At 46.1% G+C, this 25,758-nt stretch overlaps 1 protein-coding gene across 5 annotated transcripts in view; it reads left to right on the top strand.

Moving 5' to 3' along the window:
* Positions 1–1,233: 1,233 nt before the first annotated feature.
* GRAMD1B (GRAM domain containing 1B) overlaps positions 1,234–25,758 on the top strand; it is a gene marked incomplete at both ends in the record, with an annotated part of 165,837 nt that continues 141,312 nt past the window's right edge. For 4 of the 5 annotated variants that reach the window (XM_079708313.1, XM_079708312.1, XM_079708309.1 and 1 more), the window contains one exon: positions 1,234–1,607. In XM_079708313.1, coding sequence (XP_079564439.1) covers positions 1,234–1,607 — 374 coding nt within the window. Of the gene's footprint in view, positions 1,632–25,758 lie in introns of all 5 variants that reach the window. The other variant, XM_079708311.1, reaches the window with a different exon arrangement.

The raw sequence follows: 25,758 nt of genomic DNA, 5'->3' as shown, positions 1-25,758 counted from the left end.
ACTTTTTGTGACCCAGTCCATGCCCCTTGCAGGTTGAAGCAGACTTGATCCAGCCCCCAGGAATGTAAAGGGAGGACCCTTAGCTCCCTGAGACTCACTTTGCTGGATGCTTCGCCTTCTGGGTGCTCACCTTCCTCTAATTTCATTCTGTGCTTGGGATGGGGCTCTGGTATTGACGGGGTCACTCCAGGTGCACGGAGATCACTCCCTTTTCCTGACTGGTCCTGTGTGTCCTGTGTCTCTCAGGTCCTACTGTCTGTCTTTCCTCCATATGTCACGTCTGCTGTCCTCGGCTTATTCCACAGAGCTGTCCTCTCTTCTCAGCCTGTCATTTTGGAAGCAGTCTCCAGAACCTTGCTGGCTCCCTCTCCCTCCCACGCTTCCTGTGCCCAGCCCCCCTGCACCCCAAGTTATTCAGATAAAGCACCTTTCTCAGGAGAGGAGATCCAGCCGAAGAGCCCCTAGCTTTCCCTCAACCCTGTATCCTGACTGAATTCCTCGCTTCCTCCCTCCCCCTGCTCCCCCTCAAAGAAAAAGCAGGGAGTTAGATTAATGAGAGCTGCCTGGCCAGCCATCGCTTTGAGAAAGTTTGGGCTGTGATCCTATTTCATTCGGCTGATTGGAGCAGCCTTGGCTGGCTGATTGGAGCAGCCTTGGCTCGGAGGTAGAGTCCCTCCCCAGGGATCCCGGGTACAGTTACGCTAGCCGTCGCCGCCTGTGCACGCCCTTTCTGGACAGAAGTGACCCCCGCTCCTCGCCCCCTGCTCCTCCTCTTTTGTTTTCATCCAGCGTCTGCTTCCTCTCTCTCTCTCTCTCCCTCTGCCTCTTCCTCCCGCTCTCTGCCTCCCTGCAGCGCCAAGACCGGCTCCCCAGCCTAGTCCGCCGAACGCAAACCGCTGAGAGTTTGCCGAGAACCGCCCCCTGGGGCCCGGGCCGCCGAGTCCCGCTCGGGCACGGCCGCCGCCAGCCGGCGAAAGAGCGCCGCCGAAGGAAAAGCAGCGGGCGCGCGAGGGGAGCCCCGGAGGGCGGCCGGGCGGCCGAGTTAGACTCCGGGGCGGTCGCGCCGCGAGCCCCCGCGCTCCCCTCTCCCGCGCGGCGCTCCGGGAGAAGAACTTGCTCCGCTCGCGACTCGAGCGGCGAGCGTTTCCTAACGTGAGAGGCCGGGCGCCGCGGGCGAGGGGCGGGGAGCGGGGCCAGCGGGCCGCGAGGCGCCGGGCGGAGGCGGCGGGCCCCATGCCGGCGGCCAACATGATGGAGAGCTTGCAGCCGCCCGCCCTGCAGGTACCCGAGCCGCGGGGCGCGCCTGAGGGCAGCCGGGTCTGGTCCAGCTCGTCGACCCCCACGCTCCGCCGCCGGCGCTTCAAGATGCGCCGCACCAAGAATGTGCAGGAGCCGAGCCTGGAGGCCGGGCTGAGCCGGGACCTGCCCGGCGTCTTGGCCCCGGGCAAGGAGTTTCTGCAGCTGCCGTCCATCGAGATCACGCCCTCCAGCGACGAGGACACCCCGTGGTCCAACTGCTCCACGCCCAGCGCTTCCCCGCGCCGCAAACGCTTCCTCCTTCGCAAGTGGCTGCGGGTGAGTGAGCGGAAGGAGTGCAGCGAAAGCAGGTACGTGCCTGTCCCGCCCCAGCCGTCTTCCCCTTTCCTCTCCGGCCTCCCCATAGCCGTTGGGGAGGTGGGGGTGTGTGTGTGTGCCCAGGGCACCCCGGGGAACTTCGCCGAGGATTGCAGGAGCCATTCGCCAGGGTGGACGGCTTCCCCACGTGTCACCCATCTCCCCAGTCCAGGCCGGGGGACCGGTGACTTTCCATTACACGGGTACTCGGGGCTTCGTGCTGCGTCCCATCCCATTGGATCCTCACAGCAACATGAATAGTAACAGCCACAGCAGCTGATGTTTATTGAGCCCTTATCGTTCTCGGTCAGTATGATGAGCACTTCACAGTCCATCTATCTCCACATTTAATCCCCACGAAACCTCTTTGAGGTCGGTACTCCCGTCAGTCCCATTGTACAGACAGGGATCGTAGAAGGCGAGAGAGGTTAAGTGGCTCCTCCACTCAGACTTCAGTTTCTAAGCTCCATTTCAATTTTTATTATTTTATTGTGGGCCACCCCAGGTTGCCTTTCCTGGCCCCCATGTGTAGAGGAGGTGGCGGAGTATTCACATTGAGTGAGTCACATTTCTTACCACAGAGAATCTTTAGACATCTAGGCCTGGTCCGCACCATGATGGTTTGTGCCAGCTACTTTTTGTCTGGATAAGCGTGGCATCTGAGTAGTCGGTGAGTTTGCTTTCCCGGGGCAGAGGACTGGTGTAGAAGACCATAGGGCAGCTCCACACAGCCTTGGCCAGGGGTTGTGTTTGAGCCAAGCCCATTGCCTGGCGGAGGAGGGGGGCAGTCCTCAGTGGCTCACTGATGTCTTGGACCCTTCCCATTTACCTTCAGGCTCTAGGGCCCTGTCTCCAAGCAGTGGTCTGTGCCTTTGTGTGGGGCAGACAAGTGATTGGCCACCTTCCCCGGGACTCCTCCTCCCATTCTGTTCAATTCCATTCATTTTAGTTCAACAAGTATTTATTGGATGTTCTTGTGAGTTCAGTCTGGTACTAGCTAATGGTGCTATGGCCAGGAGGCAGGGAGGGAGGGTGTGTAGAGCTGGGTAGAGTGTGGGGATGTGGAAGTTGAGAAGGAGGATGGGAGGAGACTTGGATAAGAAATGACGGCCTGTGAGTTTCCCTTGTATTGAGGAGATGGAATCTTTGGAAGACATACACTATGTCATACACTATAGTCAGTGCCGTGTGGTACTGACTATAAGGCAAAGAGAGGAAGAAGACTTCTGGAAGGAAGAGGCTCAAACCACAACACGTACAGATAGGTAGTAGAAAACAGGAAGAATATAATGTCAGGGGCATGAGATCAGGAGAGGGCAACAGTACAGATGAAGGCGTGAGAATAGGGTGAGGTGTGTCATTGAGGGGACGCTGAGGAACTGGGCTGGGTTACACGGATGGTGAGCATTTGACGCCTGCCAGGCTTTCTTTCTCTTTTTTGGTTGTAATGACTGGATGAGGTTATCCCTGCAGGCACAGACGTAAAGCTTTGTTCTGGGGCGTTTTGGGGACCTGAGGATAGCAATTCTTTCTGTACTCTTACTTCATCCTGTCACCTTTTCCAGAGAGTAGAGGGAAATGGGGCAAGCTTGGTGGGAGCTAATCTTGAACTAAGATAGTTCATCCAGGTTTGTCAGCTTTCCCCTCAAATGTGAGAAACCCTAAAAGAGGCCCTATTTTTTTTTTTTTTGCTGTATGCGGGCCTCTCCCGTTGCGGAGCACAGGCTCCGGACGCGCAGGCTCAGCGGCCATGGCTCACAGGCCTAGCCACTCCGCGGCATGTGGGATCTTCCCGGACCAGGGCACGAACCCGTGTCCCCTGCATCGGCAGGCGGACTCTCAACCACTGCACCACCAGGGAAGCCCAGAGGCCCTATTTTGATCCTGAGATTCTGCCATGTGTACTGAGGACAGAATATGGGGAAGATTCTTACGCTGGTAGCCAGGGAAGGGATAGGGGAGGGTTTGGTTAGATTTAGGGAAGTCTGTCTTGGTTTCGAGAGTCTGTCTAAAGGTGCAGTGGAGGGACTTCCCTGGCTGTCCAGTGGTTAGGACTCTGCGCTTTCACTGCCAAGGGCACGGGTTCGATTCCTGGTCCGGGAACTAAGATCTCTGCAAGCCGTGTGGCCAAAAAAAAGTTTAGTGGAATCTTCATTTTTGTTGGAGCAGGAAACATACTTTTACATCAGGAAGGGTTTTCACCTTCTAGGAGAAGTTTGAAAACTGGCAGTTGGGAATTCCCTGGCAGTCCAGTGGTTAGGACTCCGCACTCTCACCGCCAAGGCCCAGGTTCAATCCCTTGTCGGGGAACTAAAATCTCACAAGCCGCATGGCACAGCACACCCCCAGATGGCAGTTGTTTTCAATGGCGGCTTGCTGGATTAGAAGAATATATGTATATATGTATAAAAAGACAACCTCTGGATTCAAACCCAAATTTGTCTGACTCAGATCTCTACTCTTAACCACTGTTAAACTGCCTCCTGTTGGACTCTATCTCGATTGTGGCCAAAACAAAAACCCATCTCTTTTAGGCCTTGGAAATAGAAGGCTTCTTGGAAAGAAAAGAAGCAGTCAAGTGAAGGGGTGCTTGTAAATGGCCAAGATGATTCCCTGAGGAGGGATTGACATTTAGAGGCAATAGGGCACAAAGAGAATTGGAACTCAAGTCAGGAGACGTGGGTTTAAATTTTAAGTTCTGTCATTTCTTCGCTGTGGAGCCTTGGACACCTCCCTTCACCTCTGTTTCATCTTCTCCATCTGTGGATTAATGGGAGGTCTCAAGTGATAGACGTGGAACTGTTTTGTAAACGTCCTCTTGCTGTGCAAAGGGGAAGGATTATTGTCATCATTCTGTGAGTGGCTCACATGGAGTGGATGTGTGCTTGAGAGTATAGGTTACATACTCACGTGTCCTGGAGCAGCACCTGGGACTCCTCACACGTTACCTGATTTGGATATAATGATTGGAAATTGACCCAGCTCAGGCTTGGATTAGGGGGATTAGCACACCAGGCCCAGCACAGCGTCCTTCCTCTTCACTGTCCCCACCCCAAGTCTACCTCTCCGCAACAGAGAAAAGCCCCTTTCAGGCCTGCGATGCAATTCTGTCTGATGTGGTAGAAGGCACGGGGTCAAGAGGGCCTCAGCTTGTGGATTTTAACTGCACAAAGATGAAAATATAAAGAGAATCAGGAGACCCCTTTCTTTTCCTTAATCCTGGGAAGAAAGAAGTAGAGAAAATGGTGAAGTTAGCAAAGACCTTGGGGGCCAGTACTCTGAGTCCAATTTTGTCTGTTTCATCCTTGGATCTTCACTGTCTAGCACTGTACTTGGCCTTGCGTCATGATCAATAGATGTTTATTGATGGGTAAATTAATAACAATTGAGTGAGTGATTCCTTTTTCTTTCCTCTTTGGAGTGAAATTATCCTTATTCATGAATCAGGGAAAATTTCCTGGAGGACATGAGTCCAGAACTGAGTATTTTGATGTGTGACAGTTTTATTGAGATATAATTTACATCCCATGCAATTCAGTCAGTTTTAAAGTACATAATTCAGTGGTTTTTAGTATATTCACAAATATGTGTAACTATCACCACAGTCAATTTTAGAACGTTTTCATGACCTCGAAAAGAAACCCATACCCTTTAAATATCACCCTCAGTCCCCCTCTACTACTTGCCCCCAGCCCTAGGCAATCACGAATCTACTTTCTGTGGAGAGCTGAGTTTTGAATGGGAACCAGAAGCCTCTTGGTGAAGGCAGTTTGCGTGTGCTGGCTTGAAGATGGGGATGGATGACCAAGTGTGGTCTTGATGAGGGATGTGGAAAAATGAGGGGGGTGAGGTGATGGGCCGACAGACTATGATTTATGCTGAAGAGTTCGAATTTCAATTAGTCAGTCAGTCAACAAAGATGTATTGAGATCCTATGGACAGTGTGCTTTGTCTGCAAAGAGGATTCAACTCAACGGGGAGCCATTGTAGGTTCTGTCTGTCTCTTCAGTGTTGGTCTGCTTAAGGTTCTGAATCCAGGCTTATTTCTCCTTCTCCGTCTCCCCTCCCTCTCCCTCACCCCACCCCCTTTCCTTCTCCTGAATCTACATACTATCGTTGGACTGTTTTATTCACTCTCTTGAATCTAATTATTCCTGCATGGTGATGATTCTCACACTTACATCTCAGACCTCATCTCTTTCCTCAGCCTTAAGCTCATCTCTCCAACTGGCTGATGGGCATTTCCATAACTGAACTCTTCACCTTTCCCTCCAAACCAGTTCCTCTCACTCTGTTCCTTGAGGTGAGGGTTGGTACCCTTCAGTTTTGCACGGTTTCCTTCCTTGGGAGGAAGACTGTCTTCTCATCTCCACCACCATCTCAGCTCCCTGGGCCACCACCTTCTCTCACATATGTTATTCAAGCGTCCTCCTAACTGGTCTCCCTGATGCCGCTCACCCTGCAGCCAGAGTTACGGTTCAGTGCCTTGGATGGATGCTTCCTTTTATTTCTAGGTCTTCACAGACATTGTTCCTTTGTGTGGGATTCCTCTTCTGTAACACTGACCCCCTTGGCCACCCTGCCCTTCTTCTCCTTTGGATCTTACCTTAGTTATTGTCCCTCTAGCAGGTATTTCCTGACTCACGTATTTATTACATCTGTGTTCTTAAGTTGTGACTACTTGGTCACGTTGTATCTTTCACTGGATCAGAAGCTGTGTGGGCAGAGTTAATTGTGTTCAGTGTTTGTTTTATTCAGTGCTGGCTAAGCTCTTTGCGTGGAATGTAGTAAACATATACTTAGGGAGTGAATAAATAATCAAATGGATGAAGGACTCTAAGGAAATTTGATTTTCATGGAATTCTATTGGAAATCATTTTACAAAGCAGGAAGTCCTCTTGAAGTTGAATAATTATGCCCTCGTGGGCCATTTATGTAAATCTGGATTACTATGTATTGTTTGTCTGTTTTAAGTCTTTTGGTTTCTTTCATGGTTTTTCCTTTGTACTGTGTCTTCCCTCAGACTGCAAGTGCCCATAGACCAGACATGGCTACTCTTCTAAGGGTGTTCTCTATTTGGGGAGACAACTTTGGCATCACCAGGTGAAGAGTGGTTGACCTCTCCCAAAACGAGGCTCCAGAGAGCAAGAGCACATTGGGGGCAATATTTTAGCTTGTAGTTAACCCGGGGCCCAGGTACAAATAGTGCTTAGCCTTTTCCCACCAAAGACCTGTGGCAACTTTGAAGGCTATTTTTATTTTTGGAGCTGTGGTTGCCATGGTAACACAGTACATTTTTCCTAGTCTTCTGATTCCAGGTCAGGACAACAGTTGTTCCTCTTGCAGGAGAGAAGGATTTTGTGATAGATGCACCCTTCCTTCTACCCTTTTTCTCTCCTACTTAATCAAACCAATATTTATTGAACACATGTTACGTGCCAGGTACTGTTCTAGACACCAGAACCAATAGCGAACAAAATAGTTTCTGCCCTAGAGAGTTTACATCCTAGAGAGGGGAGAAAGACAGTAAACAAATTAACAATGCAACATTGATCCCTACTTATTTAAAAACAAGTTACTTGAGCACATCACTGAAAGGGAATTAGTGTGTTTTCTAAACTTGGGAAATCAGGAGTTGTAAAAGGAATGCCTTCCACGCTGCGCTGGAGAGAGATATGTTGGGCGTGGAGCTGGGGGCTGACTCCCCTCCCACCGATAGTAGGACTTCATTCAGTTCTGGAATGCAGATGCACCTGTTTCTCTGACCTCTCCTGGGCCTCTCTCTGCAGCTGTCAGGTGCCAGGGCAGTTGTTTTGGTGTTTTGCTTCTTTCTTCCTCTTTGCTCCAGTGGAAGCCAAGAGCCAAAGGGCTGCCAATACAAATGGCCCTTCTTTATGTCGTGTAATGAGAGCCTTGAAGGCAGGTTGGGAATGCCATTAACTGGGGGACTATAGAGTATGGAGCCTTGAACTGGGAGCCTGGGGAGAGGTGCAGAGGAGAGAGGGGATGCTGACACCTGCTGTTGGGAGATTCCGGTCAGAGCGGCAGAGAATGGTGCCTGCTTGGACACAAATGAACGCAGTGCTGGCAATAGCAATGTGATAATCTCTTAACGTGGGGAGCATTTGATCCTTTTCTCCGTGATTTACAAGGCCCCGGGCTCCGGAAGCCGGCGCAGAGTATAATTATTCTTTGTATTTGCCCCAGCACTTACCACAGTGCCTGGCACACACCGAGCCTTCCAGTAACATGCTTCTGGCACGACGCTCCACCACTTCATTTGTTCCCGCATCCTAGGGGGTGGATGTAATGAGTATGTCCACTTGGATTTAAGGGAATTGAAACTCTGAAACATGCCCACATCCATACAACTGAGTAATGATGGAAACCTGACTCAAAAAGGTTGTGTCCCGTCACCTTTAACTTAGGCCTTTTTCTGTATTGTACAAACATGTATACATCTGGCATTATACCAAGGCTGATGTTTGTGTGCTGACAATGTGGGTCATTAAAATCCACCGGAAATGGTAAGTAAAGACCAAATATTAGAAGTGGCTGTTTCAGCATGCCTCACCCTGTGAAAAGCTTTGATTGGATTTTACTTCCCCTCCATTCCCTTCCCATTTGGAGGGACACGTTAAACCTTCAGGCTGGGCTTCCCTGGTGGTGCAGTGGTTGAGAGTCCGCCTGCTGATGCAGGGGACACGGGTTCGTGCCCCGGTCCGGGAGGATCCCACATGCCGCGGAGCGGCTGGGCCCGTGGGCCATGGCCACTGAGCCTGTGCATCTGGAGCCCGTGCTCCACAACAGGAGAGGCCACAACAGTGAGAGACCTGCGTACCGCAAAAAAAGAAAACAAAAAAAACCTTCAGGCTGTCACAGCAAGGTGAGTCCAAATTCCGCAAAATATGACAGCTTGGTTACTCTGTGCCTGCCACTGAGCTGTGACTGGCCTGTGCCCTTGAAGGGTTTAGTCTAGTGTATTTATTATTCATCCACTCATTTGTTCAACAACAGATTTTAGTTGAGTGTCTATTAGGCAGTCAATGAAATCATACAAATAAATGTAAAATTTGAAAATGTGGCCAGTGCTTCCACAGAGGGGACACCAGTAGCCGTTAACATTTGGTAGTCCTGGTGATTGGCCAGCCTTTGTTGTGAAGGACATCCTCTCTGTAGAAGATCTTCCTGAGGAAGTGGGGTTGCATGGACATTTTGTTTTAGGAGAGCAGAAGCAATTTCCTCACAACATAAGGTCTAGCTCATTCGTTTCACAGAATATGCAAAGATGGCTCATGTTTTGTTGGCTGGAGAATCCCAGCTGTGAACGTGGGGGTAACCAGGGCTTTTTCTGCTCCTTCCACTTTCTGCTGGACATAGAGCCATTGAACTTTCCTTTGGTTTCTCCAGCAGAGGATGGGCAGGAAAAACAAAAATTCTGTTTCTCACAAACATCGTTGATGCAGTGATTCAGAATTTAGGTATTTTGGGCTTGTTAACTTCACTTTTCTCCCTCATAGCCACAGAGAATCTAGAGTCCTAGAGCCTCTACCTGCAGTTGCCTGCTAGATTAAGGCCCCTTTGCTTGACAGGTGCTATTTTCAAATAATTCACTCTCACTGTCTTAATCAGCTCAGTAGTATCCTCAGAAGGTTAATAAGAAATACTTGGCACCAATAGCCTCATCCACCAGAGGGCAGACAACAGAAGCAAGAAGAACTACAATTCTGCAGCCTGTGGAACGAAAACCACATTCACAGAAAAATAGACAAAATGAAAAGGCAGAGGACGTTGTACCAGATAAAACCCCAGAAAAACAACTAAATGAAGTGGAGATAGGCAACCTTCCAGAAAAAGAATTCAGAATAATGACAGTGAAGATGATCCAGGACCTCGGAAAAAGAATGGAGGCAAAGATTGAGAAGATACAAGAAATGTTTAACAAAGACCTAGAAAAATTAAAGAACAAACACCTAGAAGAATTAAAGAAGAAACAAACAGAGATGAACAATGCAATAACTGAAATGAAAAATACACGAGAAGGAATCAGTAGCAGAATAACTGAGGCAGAAGAACGGATAAGTGACCTGGAAAACAGAATTGTGGAATTCACTGCCACGGAACAGAATAAAGAAAAAAGAATGAAAAGAAATGAAGACAGCCTAAGAGACCTCTGGGACAACATTAAACGCAACAACATTCGCATTATACGGGTCCCAGAAGGAGAAGAGAGAGAGAGAAAAGACCTGAGAAAATATTTGAAGAGATTATAGTCGAAAACTTCGCTAACATGGGAAAGGAAATAGCCACCCAAGTCCAGGAAGCACAGAGAGTCTCAGGCAGGATAAACCCAAGGAGAAACATGCCAAGACACATAGTAATCAAATGGACAAAAATTAAAAACAAAAAAATTATTGAAAGCAACAAGGGAAAAATGACAAATAACATACAAGGGAACTCCCATAAGGTTAACAGCTGATTTCTCAGCAGAAACTCTACAAGCCAGAAGGGAGTGCCATGATATATTTAAAGTGATGAAAGGGAAGAACCTACAACCAAGATTACTCTACCCAGCAAGGATCTCATTCAGATTCAATGAAGAAGTCAAAAGCTTCACAGATAAGCAAAAGCTAACACTTCAGCACCACCAAACCAGCTCTACAACAAATGCTAAAGGAACTTCTCTAAGTGGGAAACACAAGAGAAGAAAAGGACCTACAAAAAACCCCATAGCAATTAAGAATATGGTAATAGGAACATACATATCGATAATTACCTTAAACGTGAATGGATGAAATGCTCCAACCAAAAGACAGAGGCTTGCAGAATGGATACAAAAACAAGACCCATATATATGCTGTCTACAAGAGACCAATTTCAGACCTAGGGACACATACAGACTGAAAGTGAGGGGATGGAAAAAGATATTCCATGCAAATGGAAATGAAAAGAAAGCTGGAGTAGCAATACTCAGATAAAATAGACTTTAAAATAAAGAATGTTACAAGAGACAAGGAAGGACACTGCATAATGATCAAGGGATCAATCCAAGAAGAAGATATAACAATTATAAATATATGTGCACCCAACATAGGAGCACCTCAATACATAAGGCAACTGGTAACAGCTCTAAAAGAGGAAATCGACAGTAACACAATAGTGGGGGACTTTAGCACCTCACTTACACCAATGGACAGATCATCCACACAGCATATTAATAAGGACACACAAGCTTTAAATGACACAATAGACCAGATAGATTTAATTGATATTTATAGGACATTCCATCCAAAAACAGCAGATTACACTTTCTTCTCAAGTGCACATGGAGCATTCTCCAGGATAGATCACATCTTGGGTCACAAATCAAGCCTTGGTAAATTTAAGAAAATTGAAGTCATATCAAGCACCTTTTCCAATCACAATGCTATGAGATTAGAAATCAATTACATGGAAAAAAACGTAAAAAACACAAACACATGGAGCCTAAACAATATGTTACTAAATAACCAACAGATCACTGAAGAAATCAAAGGGGAAATCAATAAATACCTAGAGACAAATTACAATGAAAACACGATGATCCAAAACTTAGGGGATGCAGCAAAAGCAGTTCAAAGAGGGAAGTTTTTAGCTATACAAGCCTACCTCAAGAAACAAGAAAACTCTCAAATAAACAATCTAACCTTACACCTAAAGGAACTAGAGAAAGAAGAACAAACAAAACCCAAAGTTAGTAGGAGGAAGGAAATCATAAAGATCAGAGCAGAAATAAATGAAATAGAAACAAAGAAAACAGTAGCAAAGATCAATAAAACTAAAAGCTGGTTCTTTGAGAAGATAAACAAAACTGATAAACCTTTAGCCAGACTCATCAAGAAAAAGAGGGAGAGAACTCAAATCAATAAAATTAGAAATGAAAAAGGAGAAGTTACAACGGACACCGCAGAAATACAGAGCATCATAAAAGACTACTACAAGCAACTCTATGCCAATAAAATGGACAACCTGGAAGAAGTGGACAAATTCTTAGAAAGGTACAACCTTCCAAGGCTAAACCAGGAAGAAATAGAAAATATGAACAGACCAATCACAAGTAATGAAAGTGAAACTGTGGTTAGAAATATTCCAAAAAACAAAAGTCCAAGACCAGAGGGCTTCACAGGTGAATTCTATCAAACATTTAGAGAAGAGCTAACACCCATCCTTCTCAAACTCTTCCAAAAAATTGCAGAGGAAGGAACACTCCCAAACTCATTCTATGAGGCCACCATCACCCTGATACCAAAACCAGACAAAGATGCTACAAGAAAAGAAAAGTACAGACCAATATCACTGATGAACATAGATGCAAAAATCCTCAACAAAATACTAGCAAACAGAATCCAACAACACATTAAAAGGATCATACACCTTGATCAAGTGGGATTTATCCCAGGGATGCAAGGATTCTTCAATATATGCAAATCAATCAATGTGATACACCATATTAACAAATTGAAGAAGAAAAGCTATATGATCATCTCAATAGAGGCAGAAAAAGCTTTTGACAAAATTCAACACCCATTTATGATAAAAACTCTGGAGAAAGTGGGCATAGAGGGAACCTACCTCAACGTAGTAAAGACCATATATGACAAACCCACAGGAGACATCATTCTCAATGGTGAAAAACTGAAAACATTTCCTCTAAGATCAGGAACAAGACAAGGATGTCCACTCTCACCACTATTATTCAACATAGTTTTGGAAGTCCTAGTCATAGCTGTCAGAGAAGAAAAAGAAACAGAAGGAATACACATTGGAAAAGAAGAAGTAAAACTGTCACTGTTTGCAGATGACATGACACTATACATAGAGAATCCTAAAAATGCCATCAGAAAACTACTAGAGCTAATCAATGAATTTGGTAAAGTTGCAGGATCCAAAATTAATCCACAGAAATCTCTTGCATTCCTATACACTAACAGTGAAAGATCAGAAAGAGAAATTAAGGAAACAATCCCATTCACCAATGCAAGAAAAAGAATAAAATACCTAGGAATAAACCTACCTAAGGAGGTAAGAGACCTGTACTCAGAAAACTATAAGACACTGATGAAAGAACTCAAAGATGATACAAACAGATGGAGAGATATACCATGTTCTTGGATTGGAAGAATCAATATTGTGAAGATGAGTATACTACCCAAAGCAATCTACAGATTCAGTGCAATCCCTATCAAATTATCTGTGGCATTTTTTACAGAACTAGAATAAAAAATGTTAAAATTTGTATGGAGACAGAAAAGACCCCGAATACCCAAAGCAATCTCGAGGAAAAAGAAACAGAGTTGGAGGAATCAGACTCCCTGACTTCAGACTATACTACAAAGCTACAGTAATCAAGACAGTATGGTACTGGCACAAAAACAGAAATATAGATCAATGGAACAGGATAGAAAGCCCAGAGATAAACCTACACACCTGTGATCAACTAATCTATGACAAAGGAGGCAAGGATATACAATGGAGAAAAGACAGTGTCTTCAATAAGTGGTGCTGGGAAAACTGGACAGCTACATGTAAAAGGATGAAATTAGAACACTCCCTAACACCGTACACAAAAATAAACTCAAAATGGATTAGAGACCTAAATATAAGACCGGACACTATAAAACTCAGAGGAAAACATAGGAAGAACACTCTGTAACATAAATCACAGCAAGATCTTTTTTGATCCACCTCCTACAGTAATGGAAATAAAAACAAAAATAAACAAATTGGACCTAATGAAACTTAAAAGCTTTTGCAAAGCAAAGGAAACTGCAAACAAGACGAAAAGACAACCCTCAGAATGGGAGAAAATGTTTGCAAATGAAGCAACAGGCAAGGGATTAATCTCCAAAATATATAAACAGCTCATGCAGGTCAATATTAAAAAAACAAACAACCCAATCCAAAAATGGGCAGAAGACCTAAATAGACATTTCTCCAAAGAGGACATACAGATGGCCACAGGCACATGAAAAGCTGCTCACAGTCACTAATTATTAGAGAAATGCAAATCAAAACTACAGTGAGGTATCACCTCACACCAGTTAGAATGGGCATCATCAGAAAATCTACAAACAACAAATGCTGGAGAGGGTGTGGAGAAGAGGGAACCCTCTTGCACTGTTGGTGGGAATGTAAATTGATACAGCCACTATGGAGAAGAGTATGGAGGGTCCTTAAAAAACTAAAAATAGAATTACCATATGACCCAGCAATCCCACTACTGGGCATATACCCAGAGAAAACCATAATTCAAAAAGATGCATGCACCCCAATTCATTGCAGCACTATTTACAATAGCCAGGTCATAGAAGCAACCTAAATGCCTGTCGACAGATGAATGGATAAAGAAGAAGTGGTACATATATACAATGGAATATTACTCAGCCATAAAAAGGAATGAAATTGGGTCATTTTTAGAGATGTGGATGGATCTAGAGACTGTCATACAGAGTGAAGTAAGTCAGAAAGAGAAAAACAAAATATTGTCTATTAATGCGTATGTGTGGAACCTAGAAAAATGGTACAGATGAACTGGTTTGCAGGGCAGAAATAGATACACAGATGTAGAGAACAAACTTATGGACACCAAGGCGGGAAAGTGGCGTGGGGTGGTGGTGGTGGGATGAATTGGGAGATTGGGATTGACATATATACACTAATATGTATAAAAAGGCAACTAATAAGAACCTGCTGTATAAAAAATAAATAAAATAAAATTCAAAAAAAAGAGACAAGCTCTGGCCAATGATGAGCTGATATGGGAATCCAAAGTCTCAGCACCTTTGCCTCAAGCGGGGTAATACCAAAAAGACATCCTAGCTCAAAGCTCCCCATGGAATTGGGAAAAACAAACAAACAAACAAAAAAACCTGCAATAGTTGGCACCATGCAGGGGACTCCAAACCCCACTCATCCAGGTTAAGTGGATAGGTAATGGAGAATGATTGAATGAATGAATGAACGAACCTTTAAAAATAAATATATTGTGTATTTAATACATATAAATATTACATATGTATGTGTGTATTTATACACATATGTATATATACATATATTTTTAAACCCTGGGTGTCCCATAGGGCAAGTGAGGTCCCATTGGCCGTGGGATGGTGACTCACATTTACCAGCAAGAAATTTTAATTTGCGTATTGAATACGATTCTTGTCTTGATGTCAGCAGTCGGGTTAGATCCATCCACGTCAGAGAGACTTAGAGACTTGGCCTGCCCTGTTCTGGTTGAGGACAGGATAAGCCCACCTGTGGCTGAGTGATGACGGGTCTGGAGTCACAGGTGGTGGCGACTGATTGTGAATTAGAGAGTGATGGGGGCAGCTGAGGAAGACAATGTTTCCACCTCTCCCAAGGCTGTTCCTCTGCAAAATACTGTCCAGAACTTCCCAGGCCGACCCTGTTCCTCACTCTGTCTACACAGATGACTTCCCAGGGTCTGCCTTTGACTTTTATTCCAGTAGCAATTTCCAGCCTGCTTCAATGGGGTAAAATTCCAGCCTGGAGCGAGTTTTCTTCCCTCGGGCTGCTTTGCATCATTAGTTTCCTCCCACGTAAATGGAGGATCATGATAATCCCCACCTTGTAGGTTGGTTTGAAGGTGAACTAAGAAAGGCAAGGCATCTCTCTAAAGTGTCTGTGCACAGTATGTGCTCACTTTCTGATCGTTTCCTTTTATCTCCCTCCCCTTCAAATTCAAGGGAAAGAGATGTTTTCAGATTGGTGTCCTTTGGGGCCAAGCTTATCTGATCTGAAGGACAGGCCCTGGGACTTGTGGTTCTTTGTCATTGCACCACCTTTGCTGAGTCACTTGGGGTTGGCAGACCTGAAAACAATAGTGGTCCAGAGGGTGGTTAGGGCAGTGTGTGATCAGCTAAGGCAGCCTGTCCCGTCTCAGTATTTCCCCTTGCACTTCTGGAACCTGATCCCCCTTCTCACGGGAAAGGGAGGGGCCCTCCTAAGTAACCAGCGCTGAAGGTGTTACACGTATTTTGCCTGTGCTGAATTTCCTGTGATGTGGCTTCATGAATCTTTGATTTCGGCTTAATCAGTGCTGCCTAAGGCTCTGTTGGAGGACTAAATGCTGGAGGGCAGGATTATCTTCTGAGATTGAGATGAGTGACATTCTTTGATATGCAGGATAATAAGGCGAGAAGATGCTTTTGGTGCTAGGGAGAAGATGCAGAAAGAGAACTTTTAGAAAAATGAGAAGAAGTTGTAAGAAAGAGCCAAGGTAAGATTTAAAGACAGTCTTTAAGAGAGAGATGAGGGGGGTAGTGGGAGGTACAAACTGTTAGGTGTAAGATAGGCTCAAGGATGTATTGTACAACATGGGGAATACAGCCAATATTTTGTAATAACTAAATGAAAGTTACCTTTAAAAATTACATAAAAAATTAAAAATTAAATTAAAAAACATATGAAGCATTTGTGAGATTAGGATTGATTTTGTGTGTGCTCTGTGGCACTTGTGCCCTCTTTCATGAGACTTATTTGGGGAACTTATAGTTTGAGAAACACTTTAACTTGTTATATCTGAATATTTTATGAGCACTTAGTCTTATATTAGTAGGAATATTGTGATCTGTTTTATCTCCATCAACATCAGTGATAAATATTGTTTGAATATGTACTGTGTAAGAGACATGTTTACTATTTAGGAAAATAGGAAAGCAAACATTTATGTCTGCTTTGGTAGAATCTGCCACTTAATACTGATGTGAACTTGACATATTTTTTTCTTTTTTGAGATTCCTCTTCTCACCACCCAATTTTATTATCTTCATTATATTTTTCACTTTTGAAATTTTCCTATTTTTTAAGTTGTCTTTTTTTTTTTTTTTTTTTTCTTTTGCGGTACGCGGGCCTCTCACTGTTGTGGCCTCTCCCGTTGCGGAGCACAGGCTCCGGACGCGCAGGCTCAGCGGCCATGGCTCACGGGCCCAGCCGCTCCGCAGCATGCGGGATCTTCCCGGACCGGGGCACGAACCCACGTCCCCTGCATCGGCAGGTGGACTCTCAACCACTGCGCCACCAGGGAAGCCCTTTAAGTTGTCTTTGTTGATGATCCGTATCCCTTCTCTGCAGCTCTACTGCTAAGCCACAAGAATTTGAGGTCTTTAGGAGCAGGGGCCTTGGCTGCTGCTGTGTCTCTGGTTAGAACAGAGCTGGTACCTAGAAAACACTCAACCACAGCACAGAACGCATACATTTTATGGAATGAACCGTGGTTAGTAGTTATCCTCATTATGAGTGAGTGCACCAAAGGGTAGGAAAAAAATGTAAAATACCTCCTCTTTGCTCCAGGAGTTTATATGCTCGGACCAGAAGGGCAGCTGTGGGCAGAACTCTGCTCTAAGAGTATGCTGACTAGAGTTTTATTTTTTGCAATGCTGTTAAATACCTCTGTGGCTTTATATGTGTCTCTTAACTTCTTTGGCCTTTGGTTTCCCGTTCTGAAAGGGAATGAAGTAGACAAGATCTTCTTTTTTTATTTTTCCCCCTTTTAAAATATTTATTTATTTTGGCTGCGCAGGGTCTTTGTTGCAGCATGCGGGATCTTCGTTGCGGTATGCATACGGTATCTAGTTCCTTGACCAGGGATCGAACCTGGGCCCCCTGCATTGGGAGCACGGAGTCTTACCCACTGGACCACGAGGGAAGTCCAGACAAGATCATCCTTTTAGGCCTCTTTTTGCTGTCAGGGTTGGTCCATGACTTTATTAGTAGAATTATAGACGATGATAAAATGATAAGCTGCAGACAGAGTAACAGTGAAAGGAAGCAGGGCTCAACAGGAGTCTGCAGAAGTGAGCCAGGACGGTTTCTGTCTCTGCCCGTGAAACGCCTCTCCAGGTATCTGAGTGACACTGGTCCTCCACTCCCTGCTGTGCAGCCAAGGCCACCTCGCCCTCCTGGTTCAGTTCATGCAACTCCCTTCTCCGCCAATCACTGAGCTTTCAAACTGATCTTCCCCGCAGAGATCCTTAGTTACTTAAACCTTACTCAGCTTCCTTGCATGTTTAAGGCCAGAAGGGGCCTTTGTGGTCATCCAGCACTCTCAGCAAACTGAGGTTCATAACGGTGAGGCTACTTGCTCTGTGTGCTGCCGAGTTAGTGGCAGAGCCAGAGCTGGACCCAGACTTCTGAGCCCAGCCCCAGCACTATTGCTGCACTGTACTTGTGCTCTGTTTTCCATATGTTTTTATTCTTTTTTTTTTTTTTTTTTTTTTGCGGTACGTGGGCCTCTCACTGCTGTGGCCTCTCCCGTTGCGGAGCACAGGCTCCGGACGCGCAGGCTCAGCGGCCATGGCTCACGAGCCTAGCCGCTCCGTGGCATGTGGGATCTTCCCGGACCGGGTCACGAACCCGTGTCCCCTGCATCAGCAGGCGGACTCTCAACCACTGCGCCACCAGGGAAGCCCTGTTTTTATTCTTAATAGGTGAGTGTTGCTTTACGCATGACTCCAAAATGAGTGTATATGGATGCTCTAGAGAGCCCAGTTGGGTGCCCTGAAGTCTTCATAACCCACTTTAGCAGCCCTCCTGCTCTCGCTGCAGATACAAGGCTCACTGAAGATTTGCTACAGTCTTATCTTACCGTTAGTTGATGAAGGTGGTAATAATTAAGTAGTCAGCAGCTATGTATTGCTTGCCGCACATTTGTTTTGCACTGGGCTAAAGTGGTGGGAATGCCAAAGAAAGAGCTAGAACTGCCCTCAAGCGCTGGCAGGCAGAGGAAGCAGGACCTTCCAGGTTTCTCCCTCGCCTGCTCCCATCACCTGCAGTCAGGCACCTCCTACCTCTTTCCCCGCTCGTTGGTTCTCTCCATCCTCATCTCCTTAGCTTGAGCCTTCATCCCCTCTGCTTTACTGAGAGGACTTCCTTATAGGCCTCCCACTTAACCCTTTGCTTTCTTCTAATAATCAAATCACTCCCCTCTCCAGATTTCTTCAATGCCTCCTTGTCCTCTACAGGATGAAATTGCCTGCTGTTTCTGTAACACACAAGGCCCTTTGTGGTACAGACCCTGCTTACTTGCGCACATTCATCTCTTGCCGTTCCCACGTCCTCCTTCATCTCCAGCAGTGTGGGCTTCGTGCTAAGGTCGAGGTCCTTGACTGAGCTTGCATCTGTTTCTTGCCATGTACCAATCTCTCCACTTGGAATGTGGTCTGCTAGTCAAATTTTACTCATCTTTTAAATGTCAGCTCAAATGCTTCCTCCTCTGTGGAGTGCTATCTGTGTTCCCATGCAACCCAGGTGTTCTTTCACTGGTATGGGTACTGAACTTTGTACATACATTTCCCCATCGTGCCCTCTGTGAAGCAGTTACCTTATCGTGTGTAATCTCATTGTTTGATGGACTGTCTCTTTCTCCACTAGGCAGTAAACTCCTTCAGGGTGGAATGTATCTTTCGCTTTGTGTTCCCTCATATGGAGCCTGGCACATAGTAAGTGCTCCGGAAATGCTGGTTTGAATGGAAGATGTAATTTCACTAAGTACTATTGAAACTAAGTCAAGGATGGAATACTTTTTACCCCAAGAAGGAAGAGTTATTCCAAATGCTGTAGAAATGTCAGAAAGAATTGAGATAGGGAAAAAGGCCATTAGGCAGTCATTGGTGACCTTTGATAAAGGAACAGTTTGTATCAGGCAGTAGAATTGGAAGCTTGATTGTAGGGGGTGAAGTGAATAGAGAGGGAGTGGGTGCAGCTGGTGGGGATCACCATTTCGGGGAGATGGGTAATGAAAGGGAAAAAGGTGGGTAGCTTCAAGAAGTATGATGCAATCCAAATAGTCTGAGCCATTTGGAGTGAATATTCGCCCTCTTGGGGCAACTGGGCGTCACAAATACCAACTTGTCTCATCCAAATGAGACTGGCAGCTGAGCTCAGGAATGGAGCCTGCCCATGCAGTGTCATTCATTACCTTCTCACTCAAATTGCCCAGAGAAGGAACTGGATGTAAAGATGAGTCTGAAGCAGGTGGCTTTTTTGATCTAAAGAATCCTAGCTAAAGAAACAGGGAAGGGCCAGGGTTTTCCCTGCTTGTTGTAACCCCCCCTCACTCATTTACTGCTGAAATGTGAGTGATGAGCAGGAAAGAGAGAGGAGAACAGGAGCATTTTGAGTGACAAGAACGTGTAGGGTATGTGTGTACATGTGGAAGACTTTTTAAGTGTCAACTCTGCAGATGGGCAATTACAGAATGGAAGTAGAGCTTCTGGACTAGCTCTCTGTGCTCCTCTAATTTCCCCTCAACTCTGAGTCGGATCTCCTTAGCCAGTGATTCGTGTTGTTGGGGAGGAAGAAAAATTTCCTGTATCCTTCTAGGTTCTTCTGGCTGGTCTAAGAATGAAATTGACATGAGACAGATGAACAGGAGAAAATCAAACAGCAGTTCAATAACGTGTGCACATGGGAGAGACCCAGGAAATCTGAGTAATTTGCCATAATGGCCCAAGCCCTCTCCTTAAATACCATCCTCAGCTAAAGACGGAAGAGGATGCTGAGGGTGGGGAGAGTCAGTTCTGGGAGGTGACCGGGAAAGGCACAGTGTGAACAAGGGTGATTGTGATTCAGATTTCAGTTGTTCCCTTCTCCACTGATAAGAGTTGCCGGAGATTTGGTCCTCCTCCTCTTCCAGGTGGAGAGGGAGACGGCCTGATAGATGGAGATTTCCCTTAAAAACGTAGAAGTCTCTTACAGAAGGGCAACTCCTACTTGGTTTTTAGAGCCCTTCCCAGGTCTGCTGTTTTCTCAGAAAATAACCAGCTTAAAACAATCGATGTGCCAAAGAGACGTATTTTAGGGTGGCCAATTCTGCTCCCATATTATGTATATGCTCTTAGCCCAGCAGAGTTACATAGAGGACTCAGACCTAGAGGACTCAACACTCTTGCGGGCTTCAGGCATCTTCCAGCACAATCGCCGGCCTAGTCCTGAGCTTGGAAAAGCACTTAAAGGATGTTGTTGTAGGAGGGGCGCTGTGTTGGTCAGAAAGAACATCGTAGATGAGTTATAGTTACAGTGGGGTTAGGGCAGATGAAGGGACTTGGTTACATTAAATGGGACACTTGTAGTCTTGCTCTAAATAAATCAAGATCAATCAAATAGAAAATATTTCTTCAAATACTGACTTTTAAGTGAGATAATGTGAAAAATGCATAGAGTAGGCACTCAGTACATGTTAGTTTCCCTTTCCTCTATGAAACAAACTTTTGGTTCTTCATAATTAACTGTCTTTAGCCTTTCAGCTTCATTTCTCAACACACATTAGGGTTCTTGAGGGTAGGGTCTTCGGGTACTTTTGTGTCTGCTGCTTTCTAGCACAGTACCTGGCCCACCCAAAGTTTGCTTTCTCATCCTTTCCCTGTTTACAGGCTGCCATTCAAAGAGTTCTTTAAATGAATTTTAAGTGAATGAATGATCCACTTTGTAGATCCTCAAAATCTGTTTTATGCCTTTGTCCATGTGGGTGAATCCCAGAGCAGAACTTGAAGAGGGTTAACTGAATATAGGACAGGATGCGATGGGCGGGGTGGGAGGTTGTTTCATTAACATTGTCAAACCAAAAAGTAACGATTTGTGGTTTATTCAACTTCTGTTTTCTTTTGTTCACTATTCTCATAACAGGTGTTCCAGTACCTGTTGCCTTCTTGCTAGTAAAAAGTGGACAATGAGGGAATTTCCTGGTCCAGTGGTTAGGACTCTGTGCTTCCACTGCAGGGGGTGAGGGTTTGATTCCCTGGTCAGGGAACTAAGATCCTGCATGGCGCATGGCACGGCCAAAAAAAAAAAAAAAGACAATGAGTGGCGTACACCTTATCAGAAAGTTTTCAAAGTGCTTGGCTGAAAAGATAGGCATTTACTCCTGTGTGGAAAATCATTTGTGGAAACAGATCAGGCTGTTAGACCCTGACATCCTCACTCTAGGTCCAGTCCATACTGTTTCTTCCCAGGCCCCTGAGGGCCTCTCTGTGAGTTGGTAAATGACCAAAGTTCTTGGTTGGAACTGTTTTTATTTCTTCTAATGGGGGGGGGGGGAACCCATGATAACAGTTTTACCATAAACCAGTTTTTCCTGGGGCTAAGGGCAAAGTTGGATGGGGGATGGATGGGGATGGGGACGGGAGTGGGGGCAGGGAAGGGGAGGCAAGGAGGCTGAAAGGCCTCTTTCTGGAAAACAGCACAGCCTGCAGTCTGTCCTTGAACTCCACGGTCCCTCCAGGGTATCTGGCCATTTGTCTGTGATAGGGTTTCTGCATAAACACCCCTCCTCCCCCATGTGTCCTTTGTCCTATAGGACTCAAGAATTCGTCCTTCCTTCTAGATGCATCAGCTTCTCCTCTCCTTGGGTGCCTCTGTCCTTGGCCCCTGGGCAGAACACAAGGCTTTTTGTATCTTGCCTACCTTAACCTTTAGGACTCATACACTTTTAGCTTAAGGGATTTGAATTCTGTTAACTAGAGGGAAACAGACAGGTGGTGACAAAATTAACTGGGAAGCCAGAGTCATAAAATGTCTTGAAAACATTTATTTTTAATTGAGTTGGATCTTCAATCAGCTGTACAATAGACTCTTGCCACTTTTTTTGGGGGACGAGGGGGGGTGAATCTGGAACGTTCCTGTGGGAATTCACCAGTTGTTTCTGGAGCATCAGCTGCCCAGTCTACTCCAGGTTGACTCCTACCTCGGCTGGCAGTAGAATCAAGTTGGCACTGCCAAGTGTTTCCTATGCTTCTTTCTGTGAAGAGGCCCTCAGGGCACTTGCATTTCTGCTCTGCGGCTGGCCTACCCTTCCTGAGTCCTGCTCTCAGACCTAAATGAGATGGTCCTGGCCTCCCTGGTCTTCAAAGCCTCCCCCTTGGGCTCAGGCCAACCCTCCCCTGGCTTCCTGGAAGCCTCTCAAGGCCTGGCTCTGGCTCTAGGAAGTCCTGCGCTCTCTCCGGGCACAGTGCTCTGGTTTATTTGGTGTGCCTGTGGCTTTTTCACCAGCTTGTTGATGAAACAACTCTACTCTGAGCCGTAAGTTATTTTTTTCAGTTATCATCAAACACTAGTTTATTTCTGTGATTTCACCTGTGGCCTTGAGACCTCATGGCAGGTTGCATTATCGGTCCCATCTCACGTCAGTGCCTGTTGACTGGTGCAGGCAAACGCTTGTCACTTATCGTTTCGAGGTTTCTGTGGCCTTGGACCTCCCAGATGTTCTTGCTTTCTGGTCAAGGGCTGCCTCCTGCAGGGCAGAGACATTGGCAATTTCAGCAGAATGAACATTAGGCTCTTCCCAGTGCCCCCACCCCAAGCTAACATCTCCCCCGGTCTCATCACTGAGGTCATCCCTGCCGCCCAGCCCTTCCCAGTCTTAAGTGAAGGCTATGGCCCAGCATGGTCATGTGCTCAAGGTGAAAGAATCAAGAATTCTGGAGTAGAAAGCCTGGGTTGAAATCCTCATTCCTTAGCTTACCAACCATTCGCTCTTAGACATGTCATATATTCCCCTGAATCCTTATTTTCTTCATCTTTAAAATGAGGATCAGGAATTCCCTGGTGGTCCAGTGGTTTGGACTTGGCGCTCTCATTGCCGAGGGCCCTGGTTGGATTCCTGGTCGGCTGGTCGGGGAACTAAAATCCCACAAGCCGCACGGTGCAACCAAAAAAAAAACCCCAATAAAATGAGGATCAGAGTATGTATATACATGTATATATATACACACATATATTTTATCTACTTTATAAGGTTGGAAAGATCAGATGGAAGAATGTACAAGAAAGCACTTTGTAGACTGGAGAGCACTGTTTAAATGTGAAGGATTACTGTTAGTATTAAACATATTAGTATGCAATAGCTTGACTACACTGAAAAAAAGCAGCCAGTACTTGCGCTAAAGGAGGGTTTCTCTGATGCAGCCAACAGGTTATCTCCAACGCTCGGGCAGGGCCACCATCAACACTGGCGATAGCTGCTCAGGCTTGGATTTGTCACAGCTCTGCAGCTCCAAGGGTCAGGTAGGAAGAGAAAATCAGTGAGGCCCTGGAGAGACAGCCAGGCTTCTGTGTGACATGGGGCTCGATTGGTCAAGGTGGGAGATGCAGTTATTGAGGTGGGGTCTGTGGGATCATGTAGAAGAGACATTTAGGAGACGATATGGACAAAGCTTGGAGGAATGAGTGGACGTGGTGTATTTGGAGAGCACAATTGGCTCAGTGTCAACAGAACTTAGGCGGAACTTCCTGTGGGGAGAAGTTGAGAAGTTGGTTTTGTGTTGTAAGTCCTTGTGTGTGACAAAGGTCTTTGGACTGTCATCTGTGACATTAGGGGAAACCTTCAGAGGACTTGGGAAGAGGCATGTCTAGCTCTGTTTTAGAAGATAAAGGTGGTGGTCTAGGCGAATTCCTTGCTGGACCAGCTTGCATCAGCCAGTTGTGCACATAGCTTCCCAGTTGTGATATTTTTAGTGACATCACGTTGGTGCTTGAAATCACACGTCGTGGGAGAATTTACAGCACAGAAGTCAACAAGTGATACAAGTCATTCCCTTTTCCCCTTCAAACTGGTTGTTAAAAATTTATCCAGGGACTTCCCTGGTGGCGCAGTGGTTAAGAATCCACCTGCCAACGCAGGGTTCGAGCCATGGGCCGGGAAGATCCCACATGCCGCGGAGCAACTACGCCCGTGCACCACAACTACTGAGCCTGCGCTCTAGACCCCACAAGCCACAACTACTGAAGCCCGTGCGCCTAGAGCCCATGCTCTGCAACAAGAGAAGCCCCCGCAATGAGAAGCCCGCGCACCACAACAAAGAGTAGCCCCCGCTCGCCGCAGCTAGAGAAAGCCCACGTGCAGCAACGAAGACCCAATGCAGCCAAAAATAAATAAATAAATTTATTTTTAAAAAAATTATCCAGCACAGTTAAGGGGCCATTTCAGTAGGGCAGGACTTTAGTACAATAGTTTTCAGACTTGGGATATGCCTTAAAAATCCTTCAGGCTCCACCCAGACACCCAGAATCAGAATCCAGGGCAAGTGAGGGTGTAGGAACCTATTTTTAAAAAACTTTTCAGTCGGGCCTCCCTGGTGGCGCAGTGGTTGAGAGTCCGCCTGCCGATGCAGGGGATACGGGTTCGTGCCCCGGTCTGGGAGGATCCCATATGCCGCGGAGCGGCTGGGCCCGTGAGCCATGGCTGCTGAGCCTGCGCATCCGGAGCCTGTGCTCCGCAACGGGAGAGGCCACAACAGTGAGAGGCCCGCGTACCACAAAAAAAAAAAAACAAAACTTTTCAGTCAGTTCTTGTGCAGCCAGTCTGGTATGACCGGGGCAGGGACAGGAGGAGTAGGGAGGAGGGGATGGATATAAAAGATGTTTCAAAGGTAGGAGCAACAGAACTCGGCAACAGATTGGAGGTGGGGAATGGAGGAGAAGGAACCGCTAAAACTATTCCCAAGTTTCCTTGTTTCGATAGCTAAGTGGATGGATGGTGATGCAGGTGGCTGAGCGAAGGAAAGCAGATGCACGTGGTTTGGTAGAAGAGGTGAGCGTGCGGGAGGGAGCAGGCAGTTTGGGACGTGCTGCTGGAGGAGCGCATGGACGCAGGGTTTTGGTCATGTCCTGTAAGCAGCTGGGTCCGGGGAACTGAGGCTTGGTGGAACGGTCCAAGCTGGTGGTACAGGTTTGGGAGTCAACCTGTGGGTCGTTGAGGCCATGGACTTGCACGAGATTATCAGGGGAGAATGTGTAGTGAAAAGAAGGTGACTGTGGGCAAAACTCTAGCCATGCAGAGGGTAGTAGAAGCGGAGCCAAGAGGAGATCCAGCAAACACCAGTTTGTATATTGATTACGGAAGTCAGTGGTTCCTTGGAGGGCGGGGTTCCTTTAGGTATTAACAAAATTTCCAAAGGCTTAATAGAAACCACACATTGTTTCATTTGAATTCTATCAACCCAATGTGGTGAGGCGTGTTATTGGATGCTGACCTGAATGGTAGCTCTGTGCCTTTGACTAAAAACACGCTCACAAATTAACCAGGAGACAGATAGTGTGTTGTCAGTTATCTCTTTCAAAACCTGATAGTTGGGAATATAATTTAAG

The sequence above is a fragment of the Hyperoodon ampullatus genome (assembly GCF_949752795.1).
Source record: "Hyperoodon ampullatus genome assembly, chromosome: 7".
Lineage (NCBI taxonomy): Eukaryota > Metazoa > Chordata > Mammalia > Artiodactyla > Ziphiidae > Hyperoodon > Hyperoodon ampullatus.
This window is presented reverse-complemented; position numbering and strand designations above follow the sequence as displayed.